This window comes from Balaenoptera physalus (genome assembly GCF_965194825.1).
Source record: "Balaenoptera physalus genome assembly, chromosome: 2".
Lineage (NCBI taxonomy): Eukaryota > Metazoa > Chordata > Mammalia > Artiodactyla > Balaenopteridae > Balaenoptera > Balaenoptera physalus.
The window spans coordinates 63,478,776-63,505,613 of record NC_138883.1 but is presented as its reverse complement, the minus strand read 5'-3'; the positions used below and the strand labels follow the sequence as shown (position 1 = coordinate 63,505,613).

Below are 26,838 nucleotides of genomic sequence, written 5' to 3'. Positions count from 1 at the left end.
GAGCACTTAATACATGCTAGGTATTGTTCAAGCTGCCTGAGCTATACCAGTGAACAAAACAAAGATTCTTGCCCTCATGGAACTTGGGTTGGGGGAGGAGAGACAATAAACAGTGAACAAAATTATGAATTATACAACAGAAAAGAGGAGAGCAGAATAAGAAGGATCAAGACTACATGAGGGGGCTTCCCTGGTGGCGCAGTGGTTAAGAATCTGCCTGGCAATGCAGGGGACATGGGTTCGAGCCCTGGTCCGGGAAGATCCCACATGCCGCAGAGCAAATAAGCCCATGTGCCACAACTACTGAGCCTGAGCTCTAGAGCCCGCAAGCCACAACTACTGAGCCCTCGTGCCACAACTACTGAAGCACCTAGAGCACCTAGAGCCTGTGCTCCGCAACAAGAAAAGCCACCGCAATGAGAAGCCCGTGCACCGCAACGAAGAGTAGCCCCCGCTCGCCACAACTAGAGAAAGCTCGCGCACAGCAACGAAGACCCAAGGCAGCCAAAAAAAACACAAATAATAATAATAATAATAATAATAATTTTTAAAAAGCTTGTGTTAAAAAAAAGACTACATGGGGACAGAATAGGAAGTTTTGGGGAACTGAAGGCTGCTGCAAGGTTTTGGCTCTGAGGACTTGGAAAGTGTGGTATGAGGGACAGGAACTGGCTTGGGAGAAAAGAGATGGAATGAGGTGTTCTGTTTTATTTTATTGATTGATTGATTTTTGGCTGAGTTGGGTCTTCGTTGCTGTGCGCGGGCTTTCTCTAGTTGCGGTGAGCGGGGGCTACTCTTCGTTGTGGTGCACAGGCTTCTCATTGCGGTGGCTTCTCTTGTTGCGGAGCTCGGTCTCTAGGCGCGCGAGCTTCAGCAGTTGTGGCGAACGGGCTTAGATGCTCTGCGGCACGTGGGATCTTCCCAGACCAGGGCTCAAACCCGTGTCCCCTGCACAGACAGGTGGATTCTTAACCACTGCGCCACCAGGGAAGCCCCAGGTGTTCTGTTTTAAACATGCTGGGTTTTGAGGTACCATGTGTCTCAATGTGAAAAATGTCATATATGCGATTAGAGAAGACTCAGCACCAGAGAAGGATCCAGCTAGAGACCTAGTTTTGAGGAAATATCAGCATAGAGGGGGCTGTTGAATGAGTTCACCCTCCTAGCAGCCTTACAGAGAACTCATTTTATCTATGACTCTTCAGGTAAACTGTAGGAATTACAGTTTAGGAGGCTTGCTCAGTGTCTGAGAAAAAAAAAAAGTACTCAAAAGGTCAGGAGGAGGGCTTCCCTGGTGGCGCAGTGGTTGATAATCTGCCTGCAGGGGACACGGGTTCGAGCCCTGGTCTGGGAAGATCCCACATGCCGCGGAGCAACTAGGCTCGTGAGCCACAATTACTGAGCCTGTGCGTCTGGAGCCTGTGCTCCGCAACAAGAGAGGCCGCGATAGTGAGAGGCCCGCGCACCGCGATGAGGAGTGGCCCCCGCTTGCCGCAACTAGAGAAAGCCCTCGCACAGAAACGAAGACCTAACACAGCAATAAATAAATAAATAAATAATTAAAAAAAAATATATATATACGAAGTATTGTCATAAAATTAATTTAAAAAAAAAAAAAAAAAGGTCAGGAGGAGTTGGTGCTGAGGATAGGGACCTAAACCAGAAGCAAGGGACAACTTTTATCAGTACATTTGGGAATCAGACAGAGCTGGAAAGTACCCTGTGTGCCAGAGATGATGTCTGCACTTAGTATTTTCTTAATTGAGTTTCAGTTTTGAATTTTCTTTTTCAGTAGTGAAATAGAAGTTTATTTTTTAATAAACACTCTTGAGAAATTGGAACTTCCATAAGAAACTCCTTCGGAGGCTCTTACAAAATTTTTTTCTTTTAAATGGAAAGTGAGTTTAAGAGAAAATACATTAAAGAGGTAAGAATCCCTACTTCAGTATTCATTACAGCTGGTATTGAAGTGCCAGAAATCTTGGTATAGCTGGCCTTCCTGGCGCACGAACTATTGGGCAGAGGGGGCGGGCGATACTAGCTTAACATCTGTTTTGCATTTTATATTCACTAAATAGGAGCGTGCCTTGAGGTAGGTCAAAATAGGCACATTTTACAGTTCCAAAAGCCACCTGCTGTTCTCCCGGAGCTACCTTGTCTGCTTGGGAATTATTCTCATTAGTTCATCTAACGCCGGCCTGCTATGAGCCTTTCCCTTCGGTTCTTGTTCATTATCAATCAAGGCTACTGATTCCTGTATTATACCTATATTTCAACCCCAGTTCCACTTTTAAGACAAAACTGTCGGAGGCTGTTGGCCAAAGGAAGATCTTGCCTGGCCAGAAGAAAATTCTGCTCTGGAGTGGCTAGCAGAACCCGCTCCCTTCTGTACCTGAAATTAACGGCTGCTGCGGGAGCAGCTGCAATCCATTTATTTCTCCCTCCAGTAGCAGGAAGCAAAGTGGTTGGGTAAAGAGGTTAGAAGAACGCCAGCAAGCCAGAGCCAGGCTGGATATACAGGTGCCAAAACTAACGAGAGACTTGTTAAATACGCGATCCCACAGACAGGCAACTCACTACTCATGGCCCCGGAAAGCTTTTTTGTTCTAAATGAAAGCTCTGTAAGCCACCTCAACGAGAACTTCACCAGCCATCTTAAAGCCGCCCACACATGGAGCTAGCGCATGCGCACATCGAAAACCTTTGGTCCGCTCTCCCCACCCTCCACCAGGGGCGGGGCCTTGGAGTTCTCAGGCGCGCGGGAACTGACGCTAGAGTCGTGACTTCGGGGCGCAAGAGCGGATGAAGCCCGCCAGTGCCCCGGAAGCAGTCGCTGCAACTTCCGGAGGGGCTTGTACACCTGGTGCGGGAGCTACGGGGCCCCGGGACTGTGCTTGGAGTAGTGGTACACCATGTCCCGTGGCTCCAGCGCTGGTTTTGACCGCCACATTACCATTTTTTCCCCCGAGGGCCGGCTCTACCAAGTAGGTGAGTGAACTGGGTTTGCCTTTGGTCCACTCGAATTGCTCTGTCATGGTACGGCCTGGAGCAGGAAGCCGCGGCCGGAGTTTAGTCCCGGGCTGAAGTGAAGCATGGCCGGAGCTGGGATGGGAGGAGGTCCGAGGCCAGGTCGAGTCCCGTGATGTTCCCACCGATATCTGCAGGCAGGGATGGGAGCCCGAAGGCTGAAGGCCTCGGGCTCTCCAGGGCAAGCGGCCGCACTGCCTGGACACTGTAAAGCGTTAAGGAAGGTAGGGCTGTTTGACGTGAGTGGGCCCAACGTCTGTAATCCTCTAGTGGGAAATTGGTTCCTTGACCTTGCAATTAAAACGTCCCCCCTCCGTTTTCCTTTGTTTGCAGCCTGGACTTCTTGGTCCTGTGGTTAATTCCGCGTAGGCATTCAGAGCCTTGTGTGTGCCAGACGCTGTGCTGGTCCTGGGGGATGCAAAGATGTCACACCCTCACCTATACTGAAGCTCACAGTTTAAAGGGAGTGACAGATACGTAAACAAACGGATAAAAAGAAAAATAAAAAGCGCCAAATTACAAATACCTACAGAGTTCAGGACATCTTTGAAAAACTGGTGGACAGGATGAGTGGCTGTCAGTTCTAGAGCTGCTCTTGAAACTAGCATCTTAACCCACATGTGTTTGAATGCTGCTATAGTTTAAAAGCTGGTTCTGAATTGTAGGTGAGGTATGGTGAACTAGCTGTTTCCTGAACAGCTTCAACGGAAATAAACCCTAAAGTAATTACAGTTATTCAGTATAGTAATATATTTTGTTGGATCGAAAAAGTGTCAGGGTTTAGGGTATGATTATAACCCCGGACCCTTAACCCCTTTTCCTGGAGAATTCAGTATCAGGAGAACCTGATTTACAGCTGGCCGGAGATGGTTTCATTTTTGAGTGAATTTAGCACCTCAGTGCCTTGGCGAGGACAGTGATAAAATCATCTGTGCTTGGAAATCATAAGGAGAGAGTTGGCCTATAAATGAAGTTCTCTTCACCTGTAAATTTTAGAAATAAAGATAACTTGGAATGAAAGCAGTCTACTATATGGCTACATACTGGATATAACGTAGCAAGAAACAACATCATATTGGGTAATTCAGTAACCCCTTAACTCATCCCCAATTGAAAAATATGACCTAAGGTAGAACAGAGAGATTATAATTGTATCTTCAAGGAAGTTTCATTTTTAAAGTTTCATTCTTGAGTTTTAAAGACTTTTTCTATATTAGACTATGCTTTGAATGTTTTATTTCATGGTTTTTAATATGCGAACAGGAAAAGTCACTTAGACCTACACTTTGCTTTTGTATACTATATTTTGAAATCTAGCCATAAAGCATAGGCTTTAACGCTTCCCAGATTTGGTGAGTAGAGAGGCTGAATATAGTGTCATTTTAATAGTTTTAAAAGATTCAGAATAGAACATATAGTTCAAAACAAGTTAAATATCTAGGCAGAATAATTTTAAGCTCTGTCTTGTTGTATAACACATTCCCTCTGCTACTCAGGGCACTAATTAGACATTGCTAGGAAAAGGAAAGTGAAAGAATAGTTAGTATGAGCAAGCAGTATAGTGGTGAAGAGTTCAGGCCCTGGAGCCATACCTGGATTCAAATTCCTGCTCTCCTCCATACTAGCTTACCTGGGCAAGTGATGTAACTTTAGCCTTAGTTTCTGTTTGCAAAGTTGGCCTAATAATTCCTTCCTTATATGGTTGTTTTGAGGATTAAATAAAATGATATATGTAGAGTGCTTAGCACAGTCTTAAGTCCTCAGTAAATGTTATTTTTTGTTTGATTCTTTGGCTTATTTTATTTTTGGTCTATTAAATTAGTAGCTCTATTTTCTTCTTTCATTGTCCATCCATGCTTGATTCTCTAGTGAAATATATGTACATTGTCATAATGTTGTAAATACTGTTTATTAGTTTATAAACTTTAGAATCTGCCAAAGACAAAACGTATAAGAATTATAAAGTGCAAATTGTTAACCATAACAGTGGAAAAATAATACAAGAAAAATGGAGAGATGACAAAGGAATGGAAAGATGAATGGAAAGGCAAGTATGTTCCTCATCTTCCATAGTTGAGATTCAAAAGATAAATGTAGTCTAAAGTTGGTAAATTAAAAAAATAGAGGTATAAATTTAAAGTTACAATGCTAACTATAATCATAAACAAATTGTTGGCAGTGTTTGTTCCCAAGGAGTAGAGAGAAAGATTTTTGATTGTTACCTGTACCTTGAAAATTTTCTCTCAGTGAATGTATTCAAGGGGTAGGGTGTGTGTGTGTGTGTGTGTGTGTGTGTGTGTGTGTGTGTGTGTGTGTGTGTGTGTAGAAAAACTGTAGCGCTATATACAGAGCACTTATCAGTGGGGAAATGAAGGCCCATAAGCCTGACTTCTTTCAGGCCTCTCTTCTGCTTGCAGGTCTTTTGCTGGATATGCCTGGCAAGGGAGGTAGGAGCAATCACTTGAATTTGCCTCCCAGATGAAAGTGAGCACTGCCTGGTTGCTTCTAAGAAGGGAGCGTGCTGATAAGGAAAGGAAAGAAATGGTCTGGTAGAGACAGACTGGAGAGGACAGTTTTCTAATCTAGAAGTGGTACTGTGTACTGAAGCCAGGATTCCTGGGGAGTCCTTGCGCCACACCAACTAGGAGAACTTTCTACATATGTAAAATAGAGATAATGATTCCACTTACCTTATAGGTCTCTAACGATTTAATGAGTTAATAGATGTAAAGTACTGAGTGTCTGTCACATAGTAAGTGACATGCTCAGTAAATGTTTCTGTGAGGGATGCTGTCAGGAAGAAACAAGTGGCTGATAAAAATGGAATCAGGAGTTTCACAAATAAATGGACTGAGAAGTACTTACTGTTTGCCTCTTTTGCTGTTAAAAACAAATTCTTGTTTTAAAGTAGTGTTTCTCAACCCAGACTTCTCATGCCCTCTTGAATCTGATTTGAAATTAAATGTGTATATGTATACATACGTGTATATATTCATAAATACATACATATTAAAACTACACAAAAATAATGGGATCAAACACTGCTGTGTTTTCAACCTCATATCCCCCCCCCGACACACACACAAACGCCAAGATTTCTAATGACCCCACCTGCTTGAACATCACCATTTTAAGGAGTGTAATATTTGGAGGCACTGTGAAATGAGACACACTTCCTGCTTAAGTTATAAGGTTAGGGAAAGACAGAATGGCAGTTTTAAAAAATCTTAACAAAAAGTTTTTAGTCGTACAGCATTCAAATTGAATGTAGACATATCCTGGAGAATACCTGCCTTGCCCCAGTAGAACATCTCTTATTTTTTTGATAACCAAACTTCGAAGAATGTATGGACCATACATTATTTTTCCAGCCCATGTTTATATGGGAAAAAATCATGTTTTCCAAAATTCAGTACAGGTTTTTGTTTTTAAACGTCTATTTATTTTTTCCCAGTCTTGTAAGTTAGAAGTCTGGTAGGCTTAGGGTCACACAGGCTGAAAATTAAGGTGTCATTAGGGCTGCATTCTCTCTTTTATTTTTTTTAGTTTTAGATTTGTGTTTTATTGGGGTAACATTGGCTTATAACATTATGTAAGTTTCATGTGTACAACATATCTGTTTCTATTTCTGTATACCCTACATCATGCTGACCACCAAAAATTTAGTTTCCATCTCAGTACAGCATTTTAGACAAAATTATGGGTGGGATAAATCTTGAGTTACATTCCCGTAGTTGGCAGACTTTCAGAATCACCTGTAGATGCTTCAAAATGAGCGTCCGTAAATGGGACGTGCATCGCTGCCGTCGCTAGCGTCACACTGAGCAGCTCATACCGTGAGCCATTGCTGGGCACTGTGTGCTTGTCCTGAACATTGTGTCACAGTACCTTTTATATTATCTAGCCCCTGTTTTTTCCTAGTGTTATACGAATGAGTCCTGGAAAAGTTGGGAGTGTTGAGGAAAATTGTAGAGGAGGAAGCAGAGTGTATAAGAGACTACTGTGGAAAAGAGGTCTCTATATACAAACAACTGTTTATTAACCATTTTATTTGTAATCAAGGAAGCAGTTTTCATTCTAACCTGTTTGTTGTTAGGTTGAACCTTGTGAAACTGCTGGTGTTTGACTGGTTTTTACCTATAAAAATAGCTCTTTCGTGTGGTTCAATCTAATACATATATAATAGGTAATTTACTACGTATTTAAGTTACTAATTAAGAAATTTAATATGTAACTTAAATCCATTATAATCTTTCCCATTTAAAATAATAAATCCATTATGATTTTTCCCATTTAAAAAATGAGAAATGGGCTATCATTTTCCTGCATAATCTTGGACATTCAATAACTGATTACTGAGATTAACATAACAGTGTTTGCTAGTTTTGTAAGTTTCTGAAATTTTATCCAAAAAACCAGATCTTTAGTGATGGAGATAAAGTGTTTAATTACTATTTCTGACATGTGAATTCTGACTTTTAAAAACTAAACATGCCTTTTAAATGCTGCCTATAAACTATTTTCTCTTAATTGGGCTTCATGCTCACCTCTGCTATAAACTGTGACATTACTTTTTACTCTACCAGTGTTCCTTTAGAAGATAGTTTTTGGTTATTGTCTCTAGATTCTTTACTTGGCAGTTTCCATTTTTGTGGAAATTACTGTAACATATATATTTTATGGTGGTATTGTTATTTAAATTAAATTTTTTTTAATTAAAAAATTTTTTTAATTGAGGTATAGTTGGTGAACAATATTATATAAGTTTCAGGTGTACAGCATAGTAATTCACAATTTTTAAAGGTTATACCCCATTTATAGTTACTATAAAATATTGGCTATATTCCCTGTGCTGTACAATATGTGTCTTTGTAGCTTATTCATTTTATGCTGGTGGTAGTGTTATAATGGGGATTCATTTACACAAAATTTTATTGAAAATTACAGTACAGTGCACCATGGTAACTACTAAAATATCTGTGCAAAAAAGAGTACTTTAGGAAGTGACACTCACAGGAAGAGCCAGGAAAGTTTCCTCAGAGAAGATAAATTGATCTACATGGAGATTAGATAAGGAAATTCAGGGAGACCAGTGTATTGGTCAGTCAGTGTGGTTGGAGCAGACAGTGATAACTGGAAGAGTAGACTGTAGCAAAATTTTGAAAAGATTTGGATGCCATGCTAGAGTTTGGACTTTGTCTCATAGGTTTTGGACATAGCCGGCAGAAATCTTTAAGAACAACAAAATTATTAAGTAAAATAGAAGAGTTGAGTATAGAATTAGAGTAGAAAGGGACAGATGACAGGAAGACCACTTTGGTCATATAAGCCCTAATGAGTGAACTAAGGTATTGAGAGAGAAAGGCTGGAGAAGGGGAGATTCTTGAGTTTTATTTTCAAAGATTTTATTATGGAAAATTTCAAACCAAAGTAGGTAGAATAATACAATGACCCACATGTATCCATAATCCAGCTTCAGCGGTTGTCAGCATTTTATCAATCTTGTTTTCCCATATACTTTTCCCCTCTCTGCTGGAGTATTTTAAAGCAAATCCTAGATACGAGTGGACATTTCTCTGATGAGAGAGAAGTGAAGAGTCAAGAATGGTACCCAGCTTGAAAACTTGAGTGGTTAGTAATTTGAGATAAGGACTATAAAAAAAGAAGGAGGTTTATAGAGAAGAGGAGTTTAATTTCAGACATGCCTGTGGGAGAAATAGGCATTTGCAAATGTGGGTTCAGAGCTAAAGATGACATAGTTAGTGGTGATTATATAGGATAAAATCATCCAGTGATAGGGAGAAATGATAGAATTCTGGGGGATACCAGTATTTAAGGAGTCAGCTGAAGAGATGGAAGCCGTGAAGGAGACTGGAAAGTAGGAGATGAAGAGCAGGAATGATATATATATATATTGGCCGCGCCACGCGGCATGTGGCATCCTAGTTCCCCACCAGGGATGGACCCTGTGCCCCCTGCGGTGGAAGCGTGGAGTCTCAACCACTGGCCACCAGGGAGGTCCAGGAATGATATTCTTTTTTTTTTTTAATTATTTTTTATTTATTTATTTTTTTGGCTGTGTTGGGTCTTCATTGCAGTGCGCGGGCTACTCAGTGCGGTAGCTTCTCTTGTTGCAGAGCACAGGCTCTCGGCCACGTGGGCTTCAGTAGTTGCAGCATGCAGGCTCAGTAGTTGTGGTTCACGGGCTCCAGAACGTAGGCTCAGTAGTTGTGGCGCATGGGCTTAGTTGCTCTGCGGCACGTGGGATCTTCCTGGACCAGGGCTCGAACCTGTGTCCCCTGCATTGGCAGGTGGATTAACCACTGCACCACCAGGGAAGTCCCAGGAATGATATTCTTAACTAGAACTTTAAATTAAATTAAAAATTCAGTTCCTTCATTGCACTAGCCATATTTCAAGTGCTCAGTAGCCACATGTGGCTAAAGGCTATTATATTGGACGGTGCAAATATAGAACACTGCCATCGTCACAGAAAGTTCTGTTGGACAGCACTACTCTATACAGAGAGGGAGAGAGGACTAGGACTCCTTTAATGAATTCTGGCTAATTCATAGGCACATTGTCTATTGAGAAACATTTTCTATGTGTAAAAAATATTTTTTTTATATTTTGTGGGACAAAATGTTATTATCTGGTGAGGGCTGTAGCTCTTTCTTGTGTGGCCTTTTATCTTTTGCATTATTTAAGCAGACCAGATAAGTAATTCACATGAGTGAAACCGACTGGTGTGATAGGAGGAGGAATGATGGGAACTGTGAAAAACAGCAAAACACATGCCAGTCCTAGATGATTTTTCCTCTGCAGGACAGTTGCTATGTGGGAATGAAGGTCAAAAGATACCAGAATTTTTTTTTCTAAGAAAAACGAAACCCTGATTTTATTTTATCAGACTTTTAGTTAATTAAAATCTTTCTAGAAAACTATGAATTCTAAACCAGTTTGAGTAAGCTGGATTGGGTCCATGGCCAACCTTTGACTTAGTGTCTACCGGTTGCAAGTGTAATTTTAAAGTTCCTTGGTTCCTACTTTCTTTGACTATCCATTTTGGTGGTGGAGGGGGAAATACACATTTGAAAATGCTAAAATTACTGGTGAGGTAGGAAATACTATGGGAATTCAGAGAAAGGGTTGAAGAGTCCCTTCTAGGACAATCAGAGAAAGTGTCCATGGGAAATGGAAGAGGCTTGAGGGGAAGGGCAGGCTTTGGCTAGGTGGAAATAAGAGTGATAGGGCAGTCCAGAGAGGACTTGAAGCAGCAAAGACATGGGTGTGGGAAGGGTCAAGGTCTCTAAGCAAAAAGTACAGTGTAAGAGGAGAGATGGTAAAAATTGCAAACTAATAGCCCTGTATAGCCATAGATGGAATACTTTTTAGGCCAGAATTGTGTTCTGAACAATCAGGTAATAACAGACAGCAAGCAGTTGAAAATGTGGAACTGAAATTAGGTGAGATCAAGGATGGTGACCCAGATATATATCTGTATAGAATTGATTGTCCCTAATGTTTCTTTATCTCTATAATATGTATAGTGATAACTCTTCTTTTATTCCTGATAACTGGTCATTTGTATTCTCTTATTTTCTTAGTCTGGCTAGAGGTTTGTATGAGTTTCCTGTGGCTGCTGTAACAAATCACCACAAACTTGGAGGCTTAACACAACAGAATTTATTCTCTCACAGTTCTGGAGGCCTGAAGTCTGAAATCTGTATCACCGGACCAACATCTAGCTGTCGAGCAGGGCCATGCTCTCTCTGGAGGCTCTAGGGAAGAATGCATTCCTTGTCTCGTCCACTTCAAGAGGCTGCCAGCATTTCTTGGCTTGTGGCTGCATCACTCTAATCTTCAAGACCAGCATTTTCAAATCTGTCTGCTCCCTCTTCATAGCACCTTCTCCTCTGTGTGTATAAAGTTTCCCTTTGTCTCTTAATAGGAATGCATTTAGGGCCCACCAGGATAATCTCCCCGTCTCAAGATTAACTTAATCACATGTGCAAAGATTTCTCTCTCTCTCTCTCTTTTTTTTGGCTATATATGGTAGTATTTGCAGGTTCCAGGGATTAGGACATGGATATCATTTGGGGACCGTTTTTCAACATACCAAAAGGTTTATAATTTTGGGTTTTTTTTTGGTTTTTTGTTTGGCTGTGCCTTGCGGTATGTGAGATCTTAGTTCCCTGACCAGGGATTGAACCCATGCCCCTGCATTGGGAGCGCAGAGTCTTAACCACTGGACTGCCAGGGAAGTCCCATTGGTTTATTGTTTTTTGTTCAAAGAATCAATTTTTGACTTTGCTCGTGTTCTCTTTTTTGTCTTTTTCATTGATTTCTGATCATTATTATTTCTTTTCTTCTAATCTGGGTTTACTTTGCCCTCTTCTAGCTTCTTAAAGTGGAAACTTAGGTTTGCAGTGTAGGACTGAGGGCCCCAACTACCTTCTGTCTGTTTACCAGAGGCCACCGGTGGTTCTTGCCGCATAGCTACTTATCAAGCCAGCAAGAAGAATCTTAAGAGTGAGTCTGCTAGCAAGGTGGAGTCTTATATAATGTAATCAGTAGAGTGCCATCCCATCACCTTTGCCATATTTAGTTTGTTAGAAGGAAGTTAAGAAATCTTGCCCACACTCAGGGGAGGGGATTACACAAAGATGTGAACACCAGGAGGCATGTATTGTGGAGGGGAGGCCACCTTAGGATCTGTCCACCATAGCAGTAAAATTCCTTCTGAACGCTTTTAGCTGCATCCTACAAGTTTGATACATTTTTATTACCATTCAGTTCAAAATATTTAAAAATTTCCCTGGTGATTACTTCTTTGACGTATGGATTATTTAGAAGTGTGGTTTTAAATTTTCACATTTAAAATTTTCCCTAAGTATAGGGATTTCAGCACTTTAAAAATTGAGACTTGTTTTGCGGCCTAACATATGGTCTGTCTTGGTAAATGTACCATGTACTGTTAATACCATGTGCCTGTATATTTTTCAGTTATTGCCAATAGTATTCTACAGATACCACCTAGGTCAGGGTGGTTGATGGTGTAGTTCATATCATGTATGTCTACTTGTTTGGTGTTTGTCTATTTCTAGCGGTTGCTGAGTGGCAATGTTAAAATCTTTAACTGGGTGTGATTGTCCATTTCTTTTTTTAACTTGGTCAGTCTTCCTTTCATGTATTTTGAAGTAGTCTTAAAAGGTGTGTATACATTTATGAGTGTTATGTTTTCTTATGAATTGTTTCTTCTGTCATTTTGAAATGTTTCTCTTTATTTCTGATAATACTCTTTGTCTTGAAGTCTACTTTATCTGGTATTAATATAGTCCCTCCAACTTTCTGATGCTTACTTTTATATGGTATACGTTTTTTCATCCATTTGTTAAAGTGTGTCTCCAGTAGGCAGCATATATTTGAGTCTTGCTTTTCTATCCATTCTGACGGTTTCTGCTTTTTTTTTTAATCTTAATTAAAATTTTTTTAATTTGAATTTTATGTATTTATTTTTTATACAGCAGGTTCTTATTAGCTATCTATTTTATACATAATAGTATATGTATGTCAATCCCAATCTCCCAATTCATCCCACCACCACCACTCCCCCCCTCTGCTTTTCCCGCTTGGTGTCCATGCATTTGTTCTCTACATCTGTCAGTTTCTTTTAATTGGAGTATTTCATCCATTAGCATTTTTAAAAAATTTATTTACTTATTTATTTTTGGCTGCATTGGGTCTTCGTTGCTGCGCGCGGGCTTTCTCTAGTTGGGGTGAGTGGGGGCTATTCATCATTGTGGTGTGCAGGCTTCTCATTGTGGTGGCTTTTCTTGTTGCGGAGCATGGACTCTAGGCGCACGGGCTTCAGTAGTTGTGGCACGTGGGCTCAGTAGTTGTGGCACATGGGCTTAGTTGCTCCACGGCATGTGGGATCTTCCCAGACCAGGGCTTGAACCTGTGTCCCCTGCATTGGCAGGCAGATTCTTAACCACTGCGCCACCAGGAAAGTCCCCTCATCCATTAGCATTTAGTGCAGTTGTTGACATGGTTAGATTTAAACTTACTATTTTATTTATTTCTGTTTGTCTTTGTTTTGTTTGTTTGTTTATTTGTTCCCCAGTACCTCCTCCCTTGCCGCCTTTTCAATTTTTTGAGCAGTTTTTAGAATTTCATTTTAATCTGTTAGCCTTTTGGCTACTTCTTAGCATCCTTTAGTGTTGTTCTAAGGATTATAATATACATGCTTAACTTCTTCCAGTCTTAGAGTTAATATTTCTCTTTTCACATAAAATGTGCAAGCCTTGAAACATTGAAAGTCCATTTACTCCCTTTCTTTTTTATAAGTAATACATGTACATATAAACTCCACAAACGTTGTAACTTTTGTTAGGTATTTTATATATATATATATATAAAATCTATCTATCTATCTGTGTATTTATTTATTTATTTATTTATGGCTATGTTGGTTCTTCATTGCTGCGTGAGGGCTTTTCTCTAGTTGGGGCATGCAGGGGCTACTCTTCATTGCAGTGCGTGGGCTTCTCATTGAGGTGGTTTCTCTTGTTGCAGAGCATGGGCTCTAGGCACATGGGCTTCAGTAGTTGTGGCATGCAGGCTCAGTAGTTGTGGCTTGTGGGCTCTAGAGCGCAGGCTCAGTAGTTGTGGCGCATGGGCTTAGTTGCTCCGCAGCATGTGGGATCTTCCCGGACCAGGGCTCGAACCGTGTCTCCTGCATTGGCAGGTGGATTCTTAACCACTGCGCCACCAGGGAAGCCCTTGTTAGGTATTTTTAAAGAATTAAAGAGAATAAAATAATCTTTTATATTTATCCAACTATTTACCATATTTTGATGTTCCTCATTTCTAAAGATTGGAGTTTTCTTTTGGTATCATTTACTTCAGCCCAAAGAACTTCTTTTAGCATTTTTGTTGCAAGTCTGAAAGTATCTTTATTTTACTTTCATTCTTGAAGGATGTTTTTGTTGGATATAGAATTCTGAATTGATGATTTTTCTTTCCACACATTAAGGATGTTCCACTGTCTTCAGGTGCAATCATGGAATTCAAATCATTGTTCTCTTGTGTATAATCTGTTCTTTTTCTCTGATTTCAAAATTTTCTCTGCTTTTGGTTTTCAGGAATTTGACTATAATGAGCACAGGTGTGGTTTTCTTTGTATTTATCCTGCTTGGAGTTTGCTGGTTCTTCAGTATGAAATTTTATGTCTTTTGCCAAATTTGGGGCATTTTAGCCATTATTTCTAAAGATTTTTTTTGGTCTTGTGCTTTCCTCTCCATATGGGACTCCAGTTACACACATTATACCTTTTGATGTTGACCCACAGACTTGTTTTGTTAAATCTGTTTTCTCTTGTTTAAAATTGGATAGGGAATTCCCTGGTGGTCCAGTGGTTAGGACTCCGTGCTTCTACTGCAGGGGGCTTGGGTTCGATCCCTGGTCTGGGAACTAAAATCCTGCATGCCGTGCAGCAAGGCCAAAAAAAAAAAAAGGGGATAGTTTGATTCATTTTCAGATATCTCCTTTCTGCAGTTAAGTTCACTTGGTGAATTTTTAAATTTCAGATATTGTATTTTTCAGTTCTGTAATTTCTATTTGGTTCTTTTGTACTTTACTGAGATTTCTTATTTCATCTTTAATATTTTTCATTATGTCATTGAACATAGTTTTAATAACTTTGCCTGCTAATACAACATCTGGGTCATCTCAGGGTTGGTCTCTTGTAAGTAGATCATGTTTAACTATGTTTGGTTTGGTTTGTTTTCTTTTTTGCTATGTTGAGTAATTCTGGTTTATATCCTGGGCATTTGTGAATGTTAGGTTGTGAAGACTGGATTCTGTTATATTCCTCCAAAGAGCGTTAATTTGTTCTAGCAGGTGGTTAATTTGGGTGGCAGCTTAAATCTCAATTCTTTTATCCTAGCTAGGCTGCTTGGAGTCTGTCTTTTGCGTGTGTGGTTATGGAATCAGCTAGGGATTTGGGCAACATAGGAGTTGGGGCTCTCCCTCTCTGGCTCTCTCCTTTCTCTCCCTCATTTTCCAGCAGCTGTGGTTACTCCCCCAAGCTGTTCTCTAGCTCTTCAGGCCAAAAGGACAGAGTTTACTGTGGGTGTTTACCCTTGACTGGGGCCTGGCATGCAAGCTTAAGTCATGAAAATGGGGAGCTCACCCCAGTCCATTGCCATCTTCAAGCATTGCCTCCCTCTCTGGAATATGCCTCTTTTGGCCTCTTTCTGGTGTCTTTGGGTAGTTTTGTCTAGAGTTTATAGTTTACCTATGGAGGGTTGATCTGGTAGAGGCTTTATTGACCATATGAGAAACAGAACTGAGAAGCATTATGAAACATTATATTTTAGAAGTTGTTTGTGGTGTAATGGGATCGTAAAAACAAGCTGTTGTAATTAGCTAGTTAAATGTAAGTTAGATCTGAGGATTTTCTTTGAGGTGATTTTTCTAGAGTCTTTTTACTCTTTTGTTCTCTTCAATATATGGCCATTTATAAATATTTGACAAAGGATTTTTATCACAGCTCCTATTAAAGGAAATTCTTTGGTGTCATAGGTAGTATCTTCCTCAGATGATCTTCATCACCAGTGGCTTTTTGAACCAAATAAGACCAGGCCTCAGACCTGGTGCACAGAGTAAAAGCATCTATTATGCATCAAATGTAGATAACAGTTGGAGTAGTGAGTAATTTTTTTCTTTTACATTATCCTTTATATTTTCTACAGTGAGCATATATTAATTTTTGTTGGTCTTTTCCTAATTACAAAATATATGTTTATATTGTTTAAATATTACAGAAATATACAATCTAGAAAGGGTTAGTCTCATCTGTAATTCTACTCTCCACAGGCAGTCATTATCAGCTAAACCACATGGTGCCAAAGTAGTTTGTTTTTATAAGTCACTTTGATTCGGCTGTTTTAACATGGGAATGATTTGACAGCAGCTAGAGAAGTGCACAAGCTGAAGTTTGTTATAGATAAACTAAAGAATCCTATAGTGTAGGTAACATGAAAATTGCAAAAAACATGATCCAGAAAATTTCAACTTGGTAGAGGGGGGATAAAAAGGCAAAGTAATCTAACAGCAGTTAAAACTGCATACGGTCAATTAGTTATTGACCAAAAGTTAACAGAAATAGTAAATCTTGAGAAAATTTAGATCATCAAAATTTGACCCAGGGAAACCAGACTTGGTAGAAATAATGGCTACAAAACAAACTTTTTAAATGATAAAACATAATTGATAAAGATTTGCTATAATAAAAATTAATTAAATGTTTATTGGAAATTTGGTATTTGTACCTGATGAAAATGATCAAAATGGAAAGAAGTGGAGTTGGTTTAATTACGATTTATTATTATCATTATTATTTTGACTTTGCATGTATTGGATGGCATTCCATGTTAGTTCATAAAGCTCTTTATTTTTAATAACTGTGTATTATTCCATTGTATGAATCTATGATCATTTATTTCACCTCTTTAAAAAAACTTCTATTTTCCAGAATATGCTTTTAAGGCTATTAACCAGGGTGGCCTTACATCAGTAGCTGTCAGAGGGAAAGACTGTGCAGTAATTGTCACACAGAAGAAAGTACCTGTAAGTAGTACTGCCAAGATAGCCAGTTGTTGCAGAATGCAAGAATGTTTCATGAGTTTGTACAAGGGTATATTATTATATATGTTAACATTATTTTTGCTTTGACCCTGCTTTCCTGTCTGTCATCCAAGAAGAATTTATTGACAATTTAACTGAGTAGACAGAATTGACATGTTGAACTTTGTGGTATGATTATAAGCACAATGGGATTTCTAGGTCTTTTGTCTTCAGGGACCTCAAAACACACTTTGGTGAGCTATAATTCTTGCCCACAGGAAACATATCATCTGAAAAAGGAAAACAGAGTTGTGCCCCTGCCCCCATTTTTTATTGGTTTTAACTGTAAAATGAGCAGAAGACATTTATTATATAGTTCATTGTTATCATTCCATAATATTTTTTTGTCACTACACAGAGACCTGTGATTTTTTAAATTATCTTGATTTATTTTTTTCTTTAGGACAAATTATTGGATTCCAGCACAGTGACTCACTTATTCAAGATAACCGAAAACATCGGCTGCGTGATGACAGGAATGACAGGTGATTGACTTAATACCTACTTAGATTTGTTATTTTCTTCAGATTATTTTTGAGTTTTGTATTAATTTTAAAAGGCTTCCTTTAGTGTCGTATTTTCAGGTGATATGAGTAGATTTGCAGTCTTCCAAGGCTAGTATCGATATCTTGAGAGTATTGTGAGCTTTTTTGAAACCGTAAGTATAATAGAATTAGATCTCTATGCTACAGTCAGGGAGACTGAGCTGAGGCCCCTCTCATAGATGATTTATTTCAGATATGGTTAGTAATTTAAGGGGACATAAGTCAGTATATCTCAAACCTGGTGATAGTGACACTGGTTAGAAGTAGGTGAGAATTATAAAAATAACATTGGGTTTTTATTTTCTGAAATCAAGGGAAAATTCAAGCCCACAAAAAAAAGATTGAGAGAAACATTATTTTCTTTCCTTAAAACCTGTTCTTTGGGGAGTTATTAGATACTTTTAGAAACTATTTTGACAGCTGATGAAGGGCTCAGCATAAAAGAGCAGTGCTGGATATAGAACTTCATTTTTTAAACTTTTTTCCTTTTTTGTCACATACTTATTGCTGAGTCATACATTATACGTTGGTGGGAGAAAAAGCCATAGTGGACCACTTCTGTTTTCCTTAAGTTATAATGGAGATATATGTATATATTGGGGAAATTATCTGAATTGAGGTTCATTCTTTCCTTCTAAAGAAGTAAACCTTTGTTTTTTATGCTCTAAGCTGACAGCAGATCCCAGGTACAGAGGGCACGCTATGAAGCAGCTAATTGGAAATACAAGTATGGTTACGAGATTCCTGTGGACATGCTGTGTAAAAGAATTGCTGATATTTCTCAGGTCTACACACAGAATGCTGAAATGAGGCCTCTTGGTTGTTGTGAGTATGCAAAGAAGTCTCCCAAATAATTGATGAATTATGATTTCTTTTTAGCTAACATGCATAAAGAAAGTTATTTCAGTAACACTTGGGTTTGGAACATGTGGTTTGGAAGTTATAAAAGGAGAAGAAATCTTTATAATAAATCAGTGATGGAAGGATAGGTTTCACAACAGTATTTTAGGCACTACCTTTAAACTTTAGATGCTATTAGGCTTTTGTAATGGAGATTCTACTGCAATTCCAGATTACTAGTTCGATGGAAATGCCTAAATTAGGCATCTTAACAATGTAGTTTCTTTGGACCACGCTAAACAATCAGGCTCACACATATATGCCTGTGATTCATATATTTAGAATAAATTTCTTTAAAAAACAAGTAAAATTTTATTGGGAGAGGAATAAGCTTTACTGATCTGAGATTTAATGTAATAAATTAGCCTGAAAAATTCAACATGTTTGTTTCTGACATTGTGTCATTCATTTATGAGAATTAAAGCAGTCAGTGTAATGATTTTTCTTTAGCATCTGACCCTATTTTTGACCTGTCACTTAAAAATTCTCCCTTGATTTCTTCAATGATATTCTTCTCCTCCTGTTTCCTCAGCTCATCCTCTTCTACTGGTCCCTTAAATGTTGTTGCTCATCGGGTTTCTCTCCTTGGTCCTTCTCTCCTCTTTGTTCTTCTTGGTGATCTCATCCACTTTGATGGCTTTGTTTACTACCTATATGCCAGTCACTCCCTCATTAGCTTTAGTCCAGTCTCTTCCTTCATGTCCCACAGATACTTCAAACTTGAAATCATTGCTATTTTCCTACTCTCATCCTCAACTTCTGTTCTACCCCCATCTCACCTTCCCTGGTCATCTGTTTAGTCATCAAGCTTTACCTTAGAATATCTGTCCCTTCCATCTCCTCTGTCACTTTTTCATTGTCTCTTGCCTCTGCCACCTAATTTACTGCCTTTCTTCCTCCTTACTCTTTCCTAGTCTGTTCCATATTCCTACATGAGTTATCATTCTAAAATCAAATTTTGTTGTTTTGTTGTTAATATGATGTGTAAGGCCCCTTACAGTTTACTCCCAAGTTGCCTCTTGGACCTGAAGCTCTGCATTTCTCTTTCGCCTGAAGCTCCTGTAATACATGGATCTTTTGTCATTCCCTGGGTGTGCCCTGACCTTTCGTGTGCCTTTGTGCATGTTCCTTTTGCCTTGATTTCCTTATCATCTGTTAAACCTGCTCATTTTGCAAGACCCTGAAGTAAAGAAGTGTTTCTTTTTTCCCCCCAAAGAAGTAAGTGGATCTCTCTTTTGTGGTGCCCTTGTACTTTGTATCACAGCTCAAGTATAAAATGTAAAGAAAACTACAGGGTAACATAACTTTAGAATAAAATGGATAGCTGATCACTGTCATAGTGTTTGTCAATAAAATAAGGTTCAAAATTCCTCATTACTAGACTCTGTAAAACATCTATAAATGTGAATGAAGTCATTGAATAATACCAAATCTTGTAAGAAGACACTATATAAAAAAGGTTCAAATGGGGTTAAGCTATTCTTTAAATACTTTGTTACCTGCTCTGCTGAGTAGAAAGAAGTTTGGTGGTGGTTGTTTATTTTAATTGTATGTCATTACAATAACATAATTATACAAGAAAAAGTATTTCTTGGCCAAATAAACTGAAGAACTACTGAGCTAAAGTAGGTCAACCTACAGAAGATTTTAGAACATTTAATATGCTTTTGTATATTATTTTTTCTAAAAGAAGTATGTGAAAAGTATATTTTCCAAATTTATTTGACCAGTTAACGTCTTGAGGGATTAGGGTTCAAAGGAACATGCTTTGGGTAATAGCAAGGATTAGAGAATTGTAAATTACATTTGTGATCATTAAAACCTTTTAAAAATCCGTGATAAAACCTTTTGGAAAATAGAAATTTGTTAACCTAATTTATCTGTGGTGATAACCTATGTTTTGTTATTAGTTTTCTTAAAACAAAACACATCCTTTAAAAAATACTTTTAGGGCTTCCCTGGTGGCACAGTGGTTAAGAATCTGCCTGCCAATGCAGGGGACACGGGTTCGAGCCCTGGTCTGCGAAGATCCCACGTGCTGCGGAGCAGCTGGGCCCGTGAGCCACAATTACTGAGCCTGCATGTCTGGAGCCTGGGCTCCGCAACAAGAGAGGCCGCGATAGTGAGAGGCCCACGCACCGTGATGAAGAGTGGCCCCCGCTTGCCACAACTAGAGAAAGCCCTAGCACAGAAACGAAGACCCAACAGCCATAAATAAATAAATAAACAAATACTTAAAAAAAAAAAAAAACTTTTAAAAGAACGGTGAAATTGGCTAACCTGATTTTCTTTGCTTTCATGAGTTGTCTTTTCTGTAACATCATTTAATTTCCACATTTATTGAGCATTTACTGTCACACATTAAAAAACCTGTTCTCAGGGGGAAAAAAAAAAAAATCCTAAAATAGACGGCCAGAGTAATGATTAACAACAGCTATGTGGCAATACCAAGAGAGAAGAAATCTTGTTGTATAAAGGCATAAGATATTTAATGAGGGTCTTTCTTTCTGTTTAGGTATGATTTTAATCGGTATAGATGAAGAACAAGGCCCTCAGGTGTACAAGTGTGATCCTGCAGGTTACTACTGTGGGTTTAAAGCCACTGCAGCAGGAGTTAAACAAACCGAGTCAACCAGCTTCCTTGAAAAAAAAGTGAAGAAGAAATTTGATTGGACATTTGAACAGACAGTGGAAGTAAGTTAGCTGAAAGGAACTGACCTTTTTTTTATGCTATATAGAATAATGAGGATCATTGCAGAATTGACAATCTGTATAGGCTATTCCTGGGTTATGTCATGATATCCAAGTTTGTCAGGTTAATAGTAAAATTGATGTCACATGGGAACAGTGAGGACTGTTTTTATTCATCTAATTCCCTATCTCATTTCATAATGTATTTGAAACTGCTTTCAACAAAACACATATAAAATGGGAAACTATAACTAAGGATAGGAGTCAAGACCAGGTCCAAAGACCTGCATGGTTGTGATTCAGATTAGGCTTATGCCAACTGGAAGCAGAAGTGAAACAGTTGAGTCAGTAATGCTGCTCTTACGGTCCTAAAGGAAAAGCAGCCACACACCAAATTTTCAAGGAAGCAGACATCTTCACAGTAAAAGAATATGCTCACAGGATGACTTGGCAGAGAAATTATATCTGGGACACAGAAGTAGAGCTGTTTTATTCAGGGTTCTTGAGGGGATTGTTCATTATGATTGGGAAGTTTTAAATTGACAGGACAAGACAAAATTCTTACACAAATATTTAGTAACCTTAGACTAAAGAAGTTTCTTATTTACTGCCAAGAAGTTAAAAACAAAATTTTAGTGGATTGTGGAAAAGAGGGTCTGGGATACAGCAATTCTAAAGACTAACAACATGATTCTGATAAACGAGAAAGGAAAAATTACCATCTAATACCTTTGTGTTTGGTTGGCAGTATTATCATACACTAACAGGAAATAAGCTAGTTCTCATCTGGGAGGCACTGTTCAAATGTTTCTTAAAGGTTTTTTTTTTAAATTGCAATTCATAGTTACATAAGTAATTAATCACATCAGGTACCAAGCCACTTAAAACATTCTTAAATTGTTATTACTGTAAATTCCTTGAAAGAAGACTATCATTCATCTTTATCCTCTCCCCATCTCACTCCAAGTGCTAATAAGCATATTGCCTGGCATGTAGTAATCACCAGGCAAACAGACTGTTTTGTGTAAATCACCCTATTTTTGTTGTTGGAGCCCTTTAGTTTATAGTTCGACTGGGTATAAACAAGTTTCTTGTCATTGGCAGGCAACATGTTAGAATTAAGCAATCTGTGTGGCTGTAGAACTACATCACCTCAAACATGGAGCAAAAATGAATAGCTTGTGGTTAACTCATGACTTGAGTAAGTTTGGAATGAGAAAAATCTTGGAATCTCTGAAAACTACTATATTACTTTAATGTTGATACTTTTTTTCAGACTGCAATTACATGCCTGTCTACTGTTCTATCAATTGATTTCAAACCTTCAGAAATAGAAGTTGGAGTAGTTACAGTTGAAAATCCTAAATTCAGGTGAGTTATATTGTCGGCCAGGTACTTAAAGAAGTTTGCCAAGTGATAAATTCTAGTCTAGAAAGGTGGAGGTGTGTTGGTTCATTTGTCCTGTAACTTGAGGAAAACACTTTTTTCAACTAGAGTTAGGTTTTTTTTTTCCAGCACCTGAGAGATCTGTTTTGAAACTTATTGGGTGTCTCCTTAAGACAGACATAAACTGCTTTTCTTCTCATTTCATTTATTTTATATCTAATACCAGAGATGATGTAAAATAACCTCCTTTATCTGAGAAGTAAACTAAGCATAAGTGTTTGTGTGTTTTTTTTAGCTTAAGGCCAATAGAAATTCAGCTCCCAAACTAGTAGTTTTCAGATGGAGCTTTGATTATTTAATGGTTATTTAAGCGGAGCTTTGAAGAGCAGTATGAAATACTGATGTACCTCAGACCCTATTTGGATATCTTTGAAACCCCTGAATTTTGCATACAGCTAATTGAATTGCAGATGCTGGATCCTTGTCTGTTCTTACTAAGTGACTAACTCCCACATATCAACTTCACAGCTTCCATGAGTCAAATCTATACTGGGTGCTTAACATACATCAGTTCACTTAATCCTCCCAGCAACCCTGTGTGGTGATTGACTTTTACCATGAACCTGAATACTCTTGTGAATAGTAAAAAATGCTTCAGTTAAATCCACAGATTCTGGGAACCTGCTGGAACGCATGTTGACTACTATGTGTATTTACTCTTTAGGTCACAGTTATAAAGACACATGGTCATTGTTAGGGATGGGAAAAAAAGGTAGTAAACTAAGCTTAACCAGACCTTGAAGAGTTTTGTTAGTACATTTTTCTTCTCTAATTTGTTCTTTTTGTTGCTTGCAGGCAAGTGATGTAAACATGAAAGATTTAAGAAAAATTTATAGAATTTTTTTAAAAAACAGAAATGAATTCCCTTCTGTCCCCCATAGGAAAAGGTTGCCTTTTTAAAAAAAATTTTCTTAAAGCAGTAAAATTCCAGCAGGAACAATCTCTCTAAAGGATCTACAAATAGTTCTTGTTTTCTATTCTGAGACCCTCCTATAACCTTTAAAATCTTTATATCCATCTACTAGTTAAATAAGTAAGAAACCAAATATCGTATGTCTTCAGAAAAACTCTTGTATCATTTATAAATACTGTGATAGTAAGTATCCTTAAATAATAACTAGAATATATGACATAAGCATACACAACTGTATAAACTACTTACATTGCCCCAGTTTGCACTAAAAAATGTCACTTTGACAAATTTCACTTTTAAAAGTTCACCAGTAATGGGTCACATTAAAGATTGCCAAGCAATTTTTATTTCTTTGGGGCAAACATCATTTAGAAAATAACATGTTCAACATGGAGTGCCTTCTTGTCTCTAGGCTGATACAAACTTGAGTTATAGTAGGTATAAAAGCATTTTGACATAGGAGCTAAGATAGAATACATTATGTATAGTTTAGTTTTATATTTAATTTAAATATTTGCTATCATAATTGCAACCAAAAGGGTTTTTCTTTCAAAAGACCTAATTCTAGATCTGATGTCAAAGAGGTAAACATTAGTGTGTATAGATGAAGTTGATATGATGTCTGGGAATTCCTTCAAAATAATCTGAAGGGATGAGTGGTGGGTGTATTGATTTTTAAAAGATTAGCTATAAATTGATAATTGTTGAAATTGGGTGATAGGTACACAGGAGTTCATTACTATCCTACTTTTGTGTGTTTTTTGAATTTTGCATAAAAAAAGTTTTCAAAAAGTAAATAGTTGTGGGGGTTTTTTCCCTTTGCCTTCCAGGATTCTTACAGAAGCAGAGATTGATGTTCACCTTGTTGCTCTAGCAGAGAGAGACTAAACATTGTAGTTAGTTTACCAAGTCCATGACGCCACTTGCCTGTGTGTTTCGTAACAACAGACCAGCGTTATGTGGGCCCCTGAATTGAAAAAGGAACCTCTCCCACTCCTCCTGCCACTGAAGTGGTTAGGACTCTGTATAAATAAAAACAGTGCTTTTGGAAATAATCGCATCCTGTCTTTTTTACCTCCAGTTTTAACTATTAAGTCTTTGGTACATGCAGACAGTTAAATAAATGTTCACCATCTTCACATTGTAGCTTTATTCATTTTGTTGAGAGATCCAAGTTTCTTTGGCTTAAGGAACTTACTAGCCAGAAATTTAAACTATAGCTATATGGCATAATTAATAAATTGCGAACTAAAACTCTGGTTTCAAAACTTGCTCTGACTATAGTAAGTGGGCATGTGAGGCAAGGCCTTTATTTTACAATTCCTCATTCATTCCTGAACCTGGACTCCAAGTTGCATTGGAGGTTTTAACTATAGTAAAATGGTTAGCATTATTGATCTTCAGTAGTTGAGATACACATTTAATCTATACTCAATAAGAACCAATATTTTTAAGAGCAGAAATTGTAGTTACCTTTGGGAAACAATAGGGTTAGAAAAGTTGTAGAATATGTGTATTTTCTGTGCTGCCTTGAGATTAACTATTTAAAGCAGACTTTAAGGAATTGGCCTATAGTAAAGTAGAGATACCACCATAAACAACCTTAGGGGAAAAAGAAGAGCAAACTATATTCTGAGTAATCTTTTTTTTTTTTTAATGTGTAGAATTAAGGTTTTAAACTTCCCAGAGTAGTTCCCTGGTGACCTCAGCCACTAATTGTTATAGAGGATCCAAAAATCTTGGAATGTCTAAGGCCAATACATTTCATTTGCACTGGGTGAGACTGGTGCTGTTGGTGTTAACCTCATGCAGGTGAGCATGGCTGCTGGTCTGATACCAGTCCCTGGAGTCTGTTGTCCTGGTTTCTGTAGCCGCCAGGCCCGCAGAAGGGGAGGCCGTGTGAACTTTGGACCACGAGAAGCAGGAAACTTCACCGACCACATCCTCTTCAGAGCTGAGTCATGAGTTGTAAAGTGTCCTAAAAGGGAAGCAGCGTTCTTCCGATTCAGGGGCTGCTGCCCTGGGATTACCCATCCAAATCCACTAGGCTCTATAAAGGTGCTGCTCTCATTTTGAAAGGGGGGTCTGCATGAAGGGCTGCTCCCCTGAATAGACTCTGCACTCCTATACCCTTAGGGCCTTGACTGTCTGTCTTCATCCTTCTGGAATCATGGGTGAGAGACTAGCAAACACCTGGATTTTTCTATAAGAAAATATCTTCGAGTGATTGATAGAAAATGAAAATTTTCTCATTTGTTAGGAAAATAAGTTTTTACATTATAAAGCAAAATCTAGCTGAATTAAGGGTTTTGAGTAAGTATATTAAATTGGTTATGCTTAAAAGAACTGGAAGAAATAGAAGAGATCCATTTAAGTATGCGAACACTAAATGCTCTAATTCTGTTTTTAACACAGTCTGGGATCGCTAACAGAGTTAACATGGAAATCTTATACAAATGCTAAGAAAAATATCGTAAAAATTTAAATATCTTTACCCAAAGGGCATTTTGATAAACTCCTAGTAAGAAATACACAGTTGAATACTGACATTCAGAGGGATATGTTGAGACATTCGTGAATGTGAAGCCCTGTGGGTAGACACATGGCTCTCCTTCTCTTGGTACCCACATGAAGAAACAGCTTTGTACCATTTAGATTATATGTGAACAACAAACCAGGTACTCAGCTCCCTCACTAGCCCCAAATCCAACTTTCAGATTTTACCACAACCAAATTATTACATTAAGGATCTTCACGGTCTCCCTTAAAGAGTCAGAAATGCTAAGGTTAAATATGTTCCAATCATCTATTACATTTCCAAAATATAAGAAACAAGTCTTAACAGCTAACATCATAATGGCACTTCCACTGAAACAAGGAGCGATCCCAGATGACTGTTAACCTCCATTTATTTTACATTCTGGGATATCCAACTAATTCGTAGATTTCTCTGCTTCTCTGAAGTCCCAGGCCTTCTCTAAAGCCAGGAAAGCCTGCTCAGTCTGTGCAAGCCTAACGCACCTGAAAGTGTGGTGTAAATAATGTCAACCAAAGCTGGTGGATAAATGTCCCAGCCTCTTGTGGGGCATTTCTGGGATGGCCCATAGAGGCCCCTAAAAACTCTGAAACTTCAAAGATTAGTGCATGTCTTAATTTTCTGGGAGAGACCCGTAGCTTTCATCAGATATTCAAAGAAGTCTATTTCCCAATAACCACTGGCAGAAAGGAAGCAGTAGAATGAAAACAGTAGAATGTGAACAGTGATTATTTCTTGTAGAAATTATTTTGGTTATTTATGGTGGAGTTTTGAGCATATTTAATTTTTTTCTTTATACACTTCTGTATTTTCAATAAGGAATATGCATGAAGACGGTAAAGATGGATGTGCTAACGTGTTAACTAAGAGCTCAATAGAATGTTTTGCTGCCATTAAAAAAAAAAATTGTTTTTTGGCCTCACTGCACGGCTTGTGGGATTTTAGTTCCCTGACCAGGGATTGAACCCAGGCCCTAGGCAGTGAATGTGCAGAGTCCTAACCACTGGACCACCAAGAAATTCCCTAAAAAAATGTTTTAAAAGAATTTTAAATGATACTGAAAAGGCTTATGACATAATTGAGAAAAA

The 26,838-nt window shown here is 38.3% G+C and overlaps 1 protein-coding gene across 3 annotated transcripts; it reads left to right on the top strand.

Moving 5' to 3' along the window:
- Positions 1-2,813: 2,813 nt before the first annotated feature.
- Positions 2,814-24,269, top strand: PSMA6 (proteasome 20S subunit alpha 6). 3 transcript variants are annotated; one of them, XM_082452274.1, is made up of 8 exons: positions 2,841-2,988; positions 5,015-5,074; positions 16,568-16,662; positions 17,123-17,204; positions 17,934-18,089; positions 20,680-20,858; positions 22,132-22,226; positions 24,045-24,269. In XM_082452274.1, exons 2-8 carry the CDS (start codon positions 5,044-5,046, stop codon positions 24,100-24,102), a joined length of 696 nt encoding a protein of 231 aa, XP_082308400.1. In that variant the 5' UTR covers positions 2,841-2,988; positions 5,015-5,043; the 3' UTR covers positions 24,103-24,269. The 3 variants fall into 3 exon arrangements, with proteins under 3 accessions (XP_082308399.1, XP_082308400.1, XP_082308401.1); XM_082452273.1 differs by lacking the exon at positions 5,015-5,074 and having other exon boundaries at positions 2,814-2,988; XM_082452275.1 differs by lacking the exons at positions 2,841-2,988; positions 5,015-5,074 and adding an exon at positions 3,112-3,251.
- The last annotated feature ends 2,569 nt before the right edge of the window (positions 24,270-26,838 follow it).

Excerpts from the sequence above, each read along its gene's own strand:
- PSMA6 (XM_082452273.1), top strand. The coding sequence starts at position 2,913 with ATGTCCCGTGGCTCCAGCGCTGGTTTTGACCGCCACATTACCATTTTT. Across the intron at positions 2,989-16,567 it reads GGGCCGGCTCTACCAAGTAG|AATATGCTTTTAAGGCTATT; the intron begins GTGAGTGAACTG and ends TCTATTTTCCAG. Across the intron at positions 17,205-17,933 it reads CGTGATGACAGGAATGACAG|CTGACAGCAGATCCCAGGTA; the intron begins GTGATTGACTTA and ends TTATGCTCTAAG.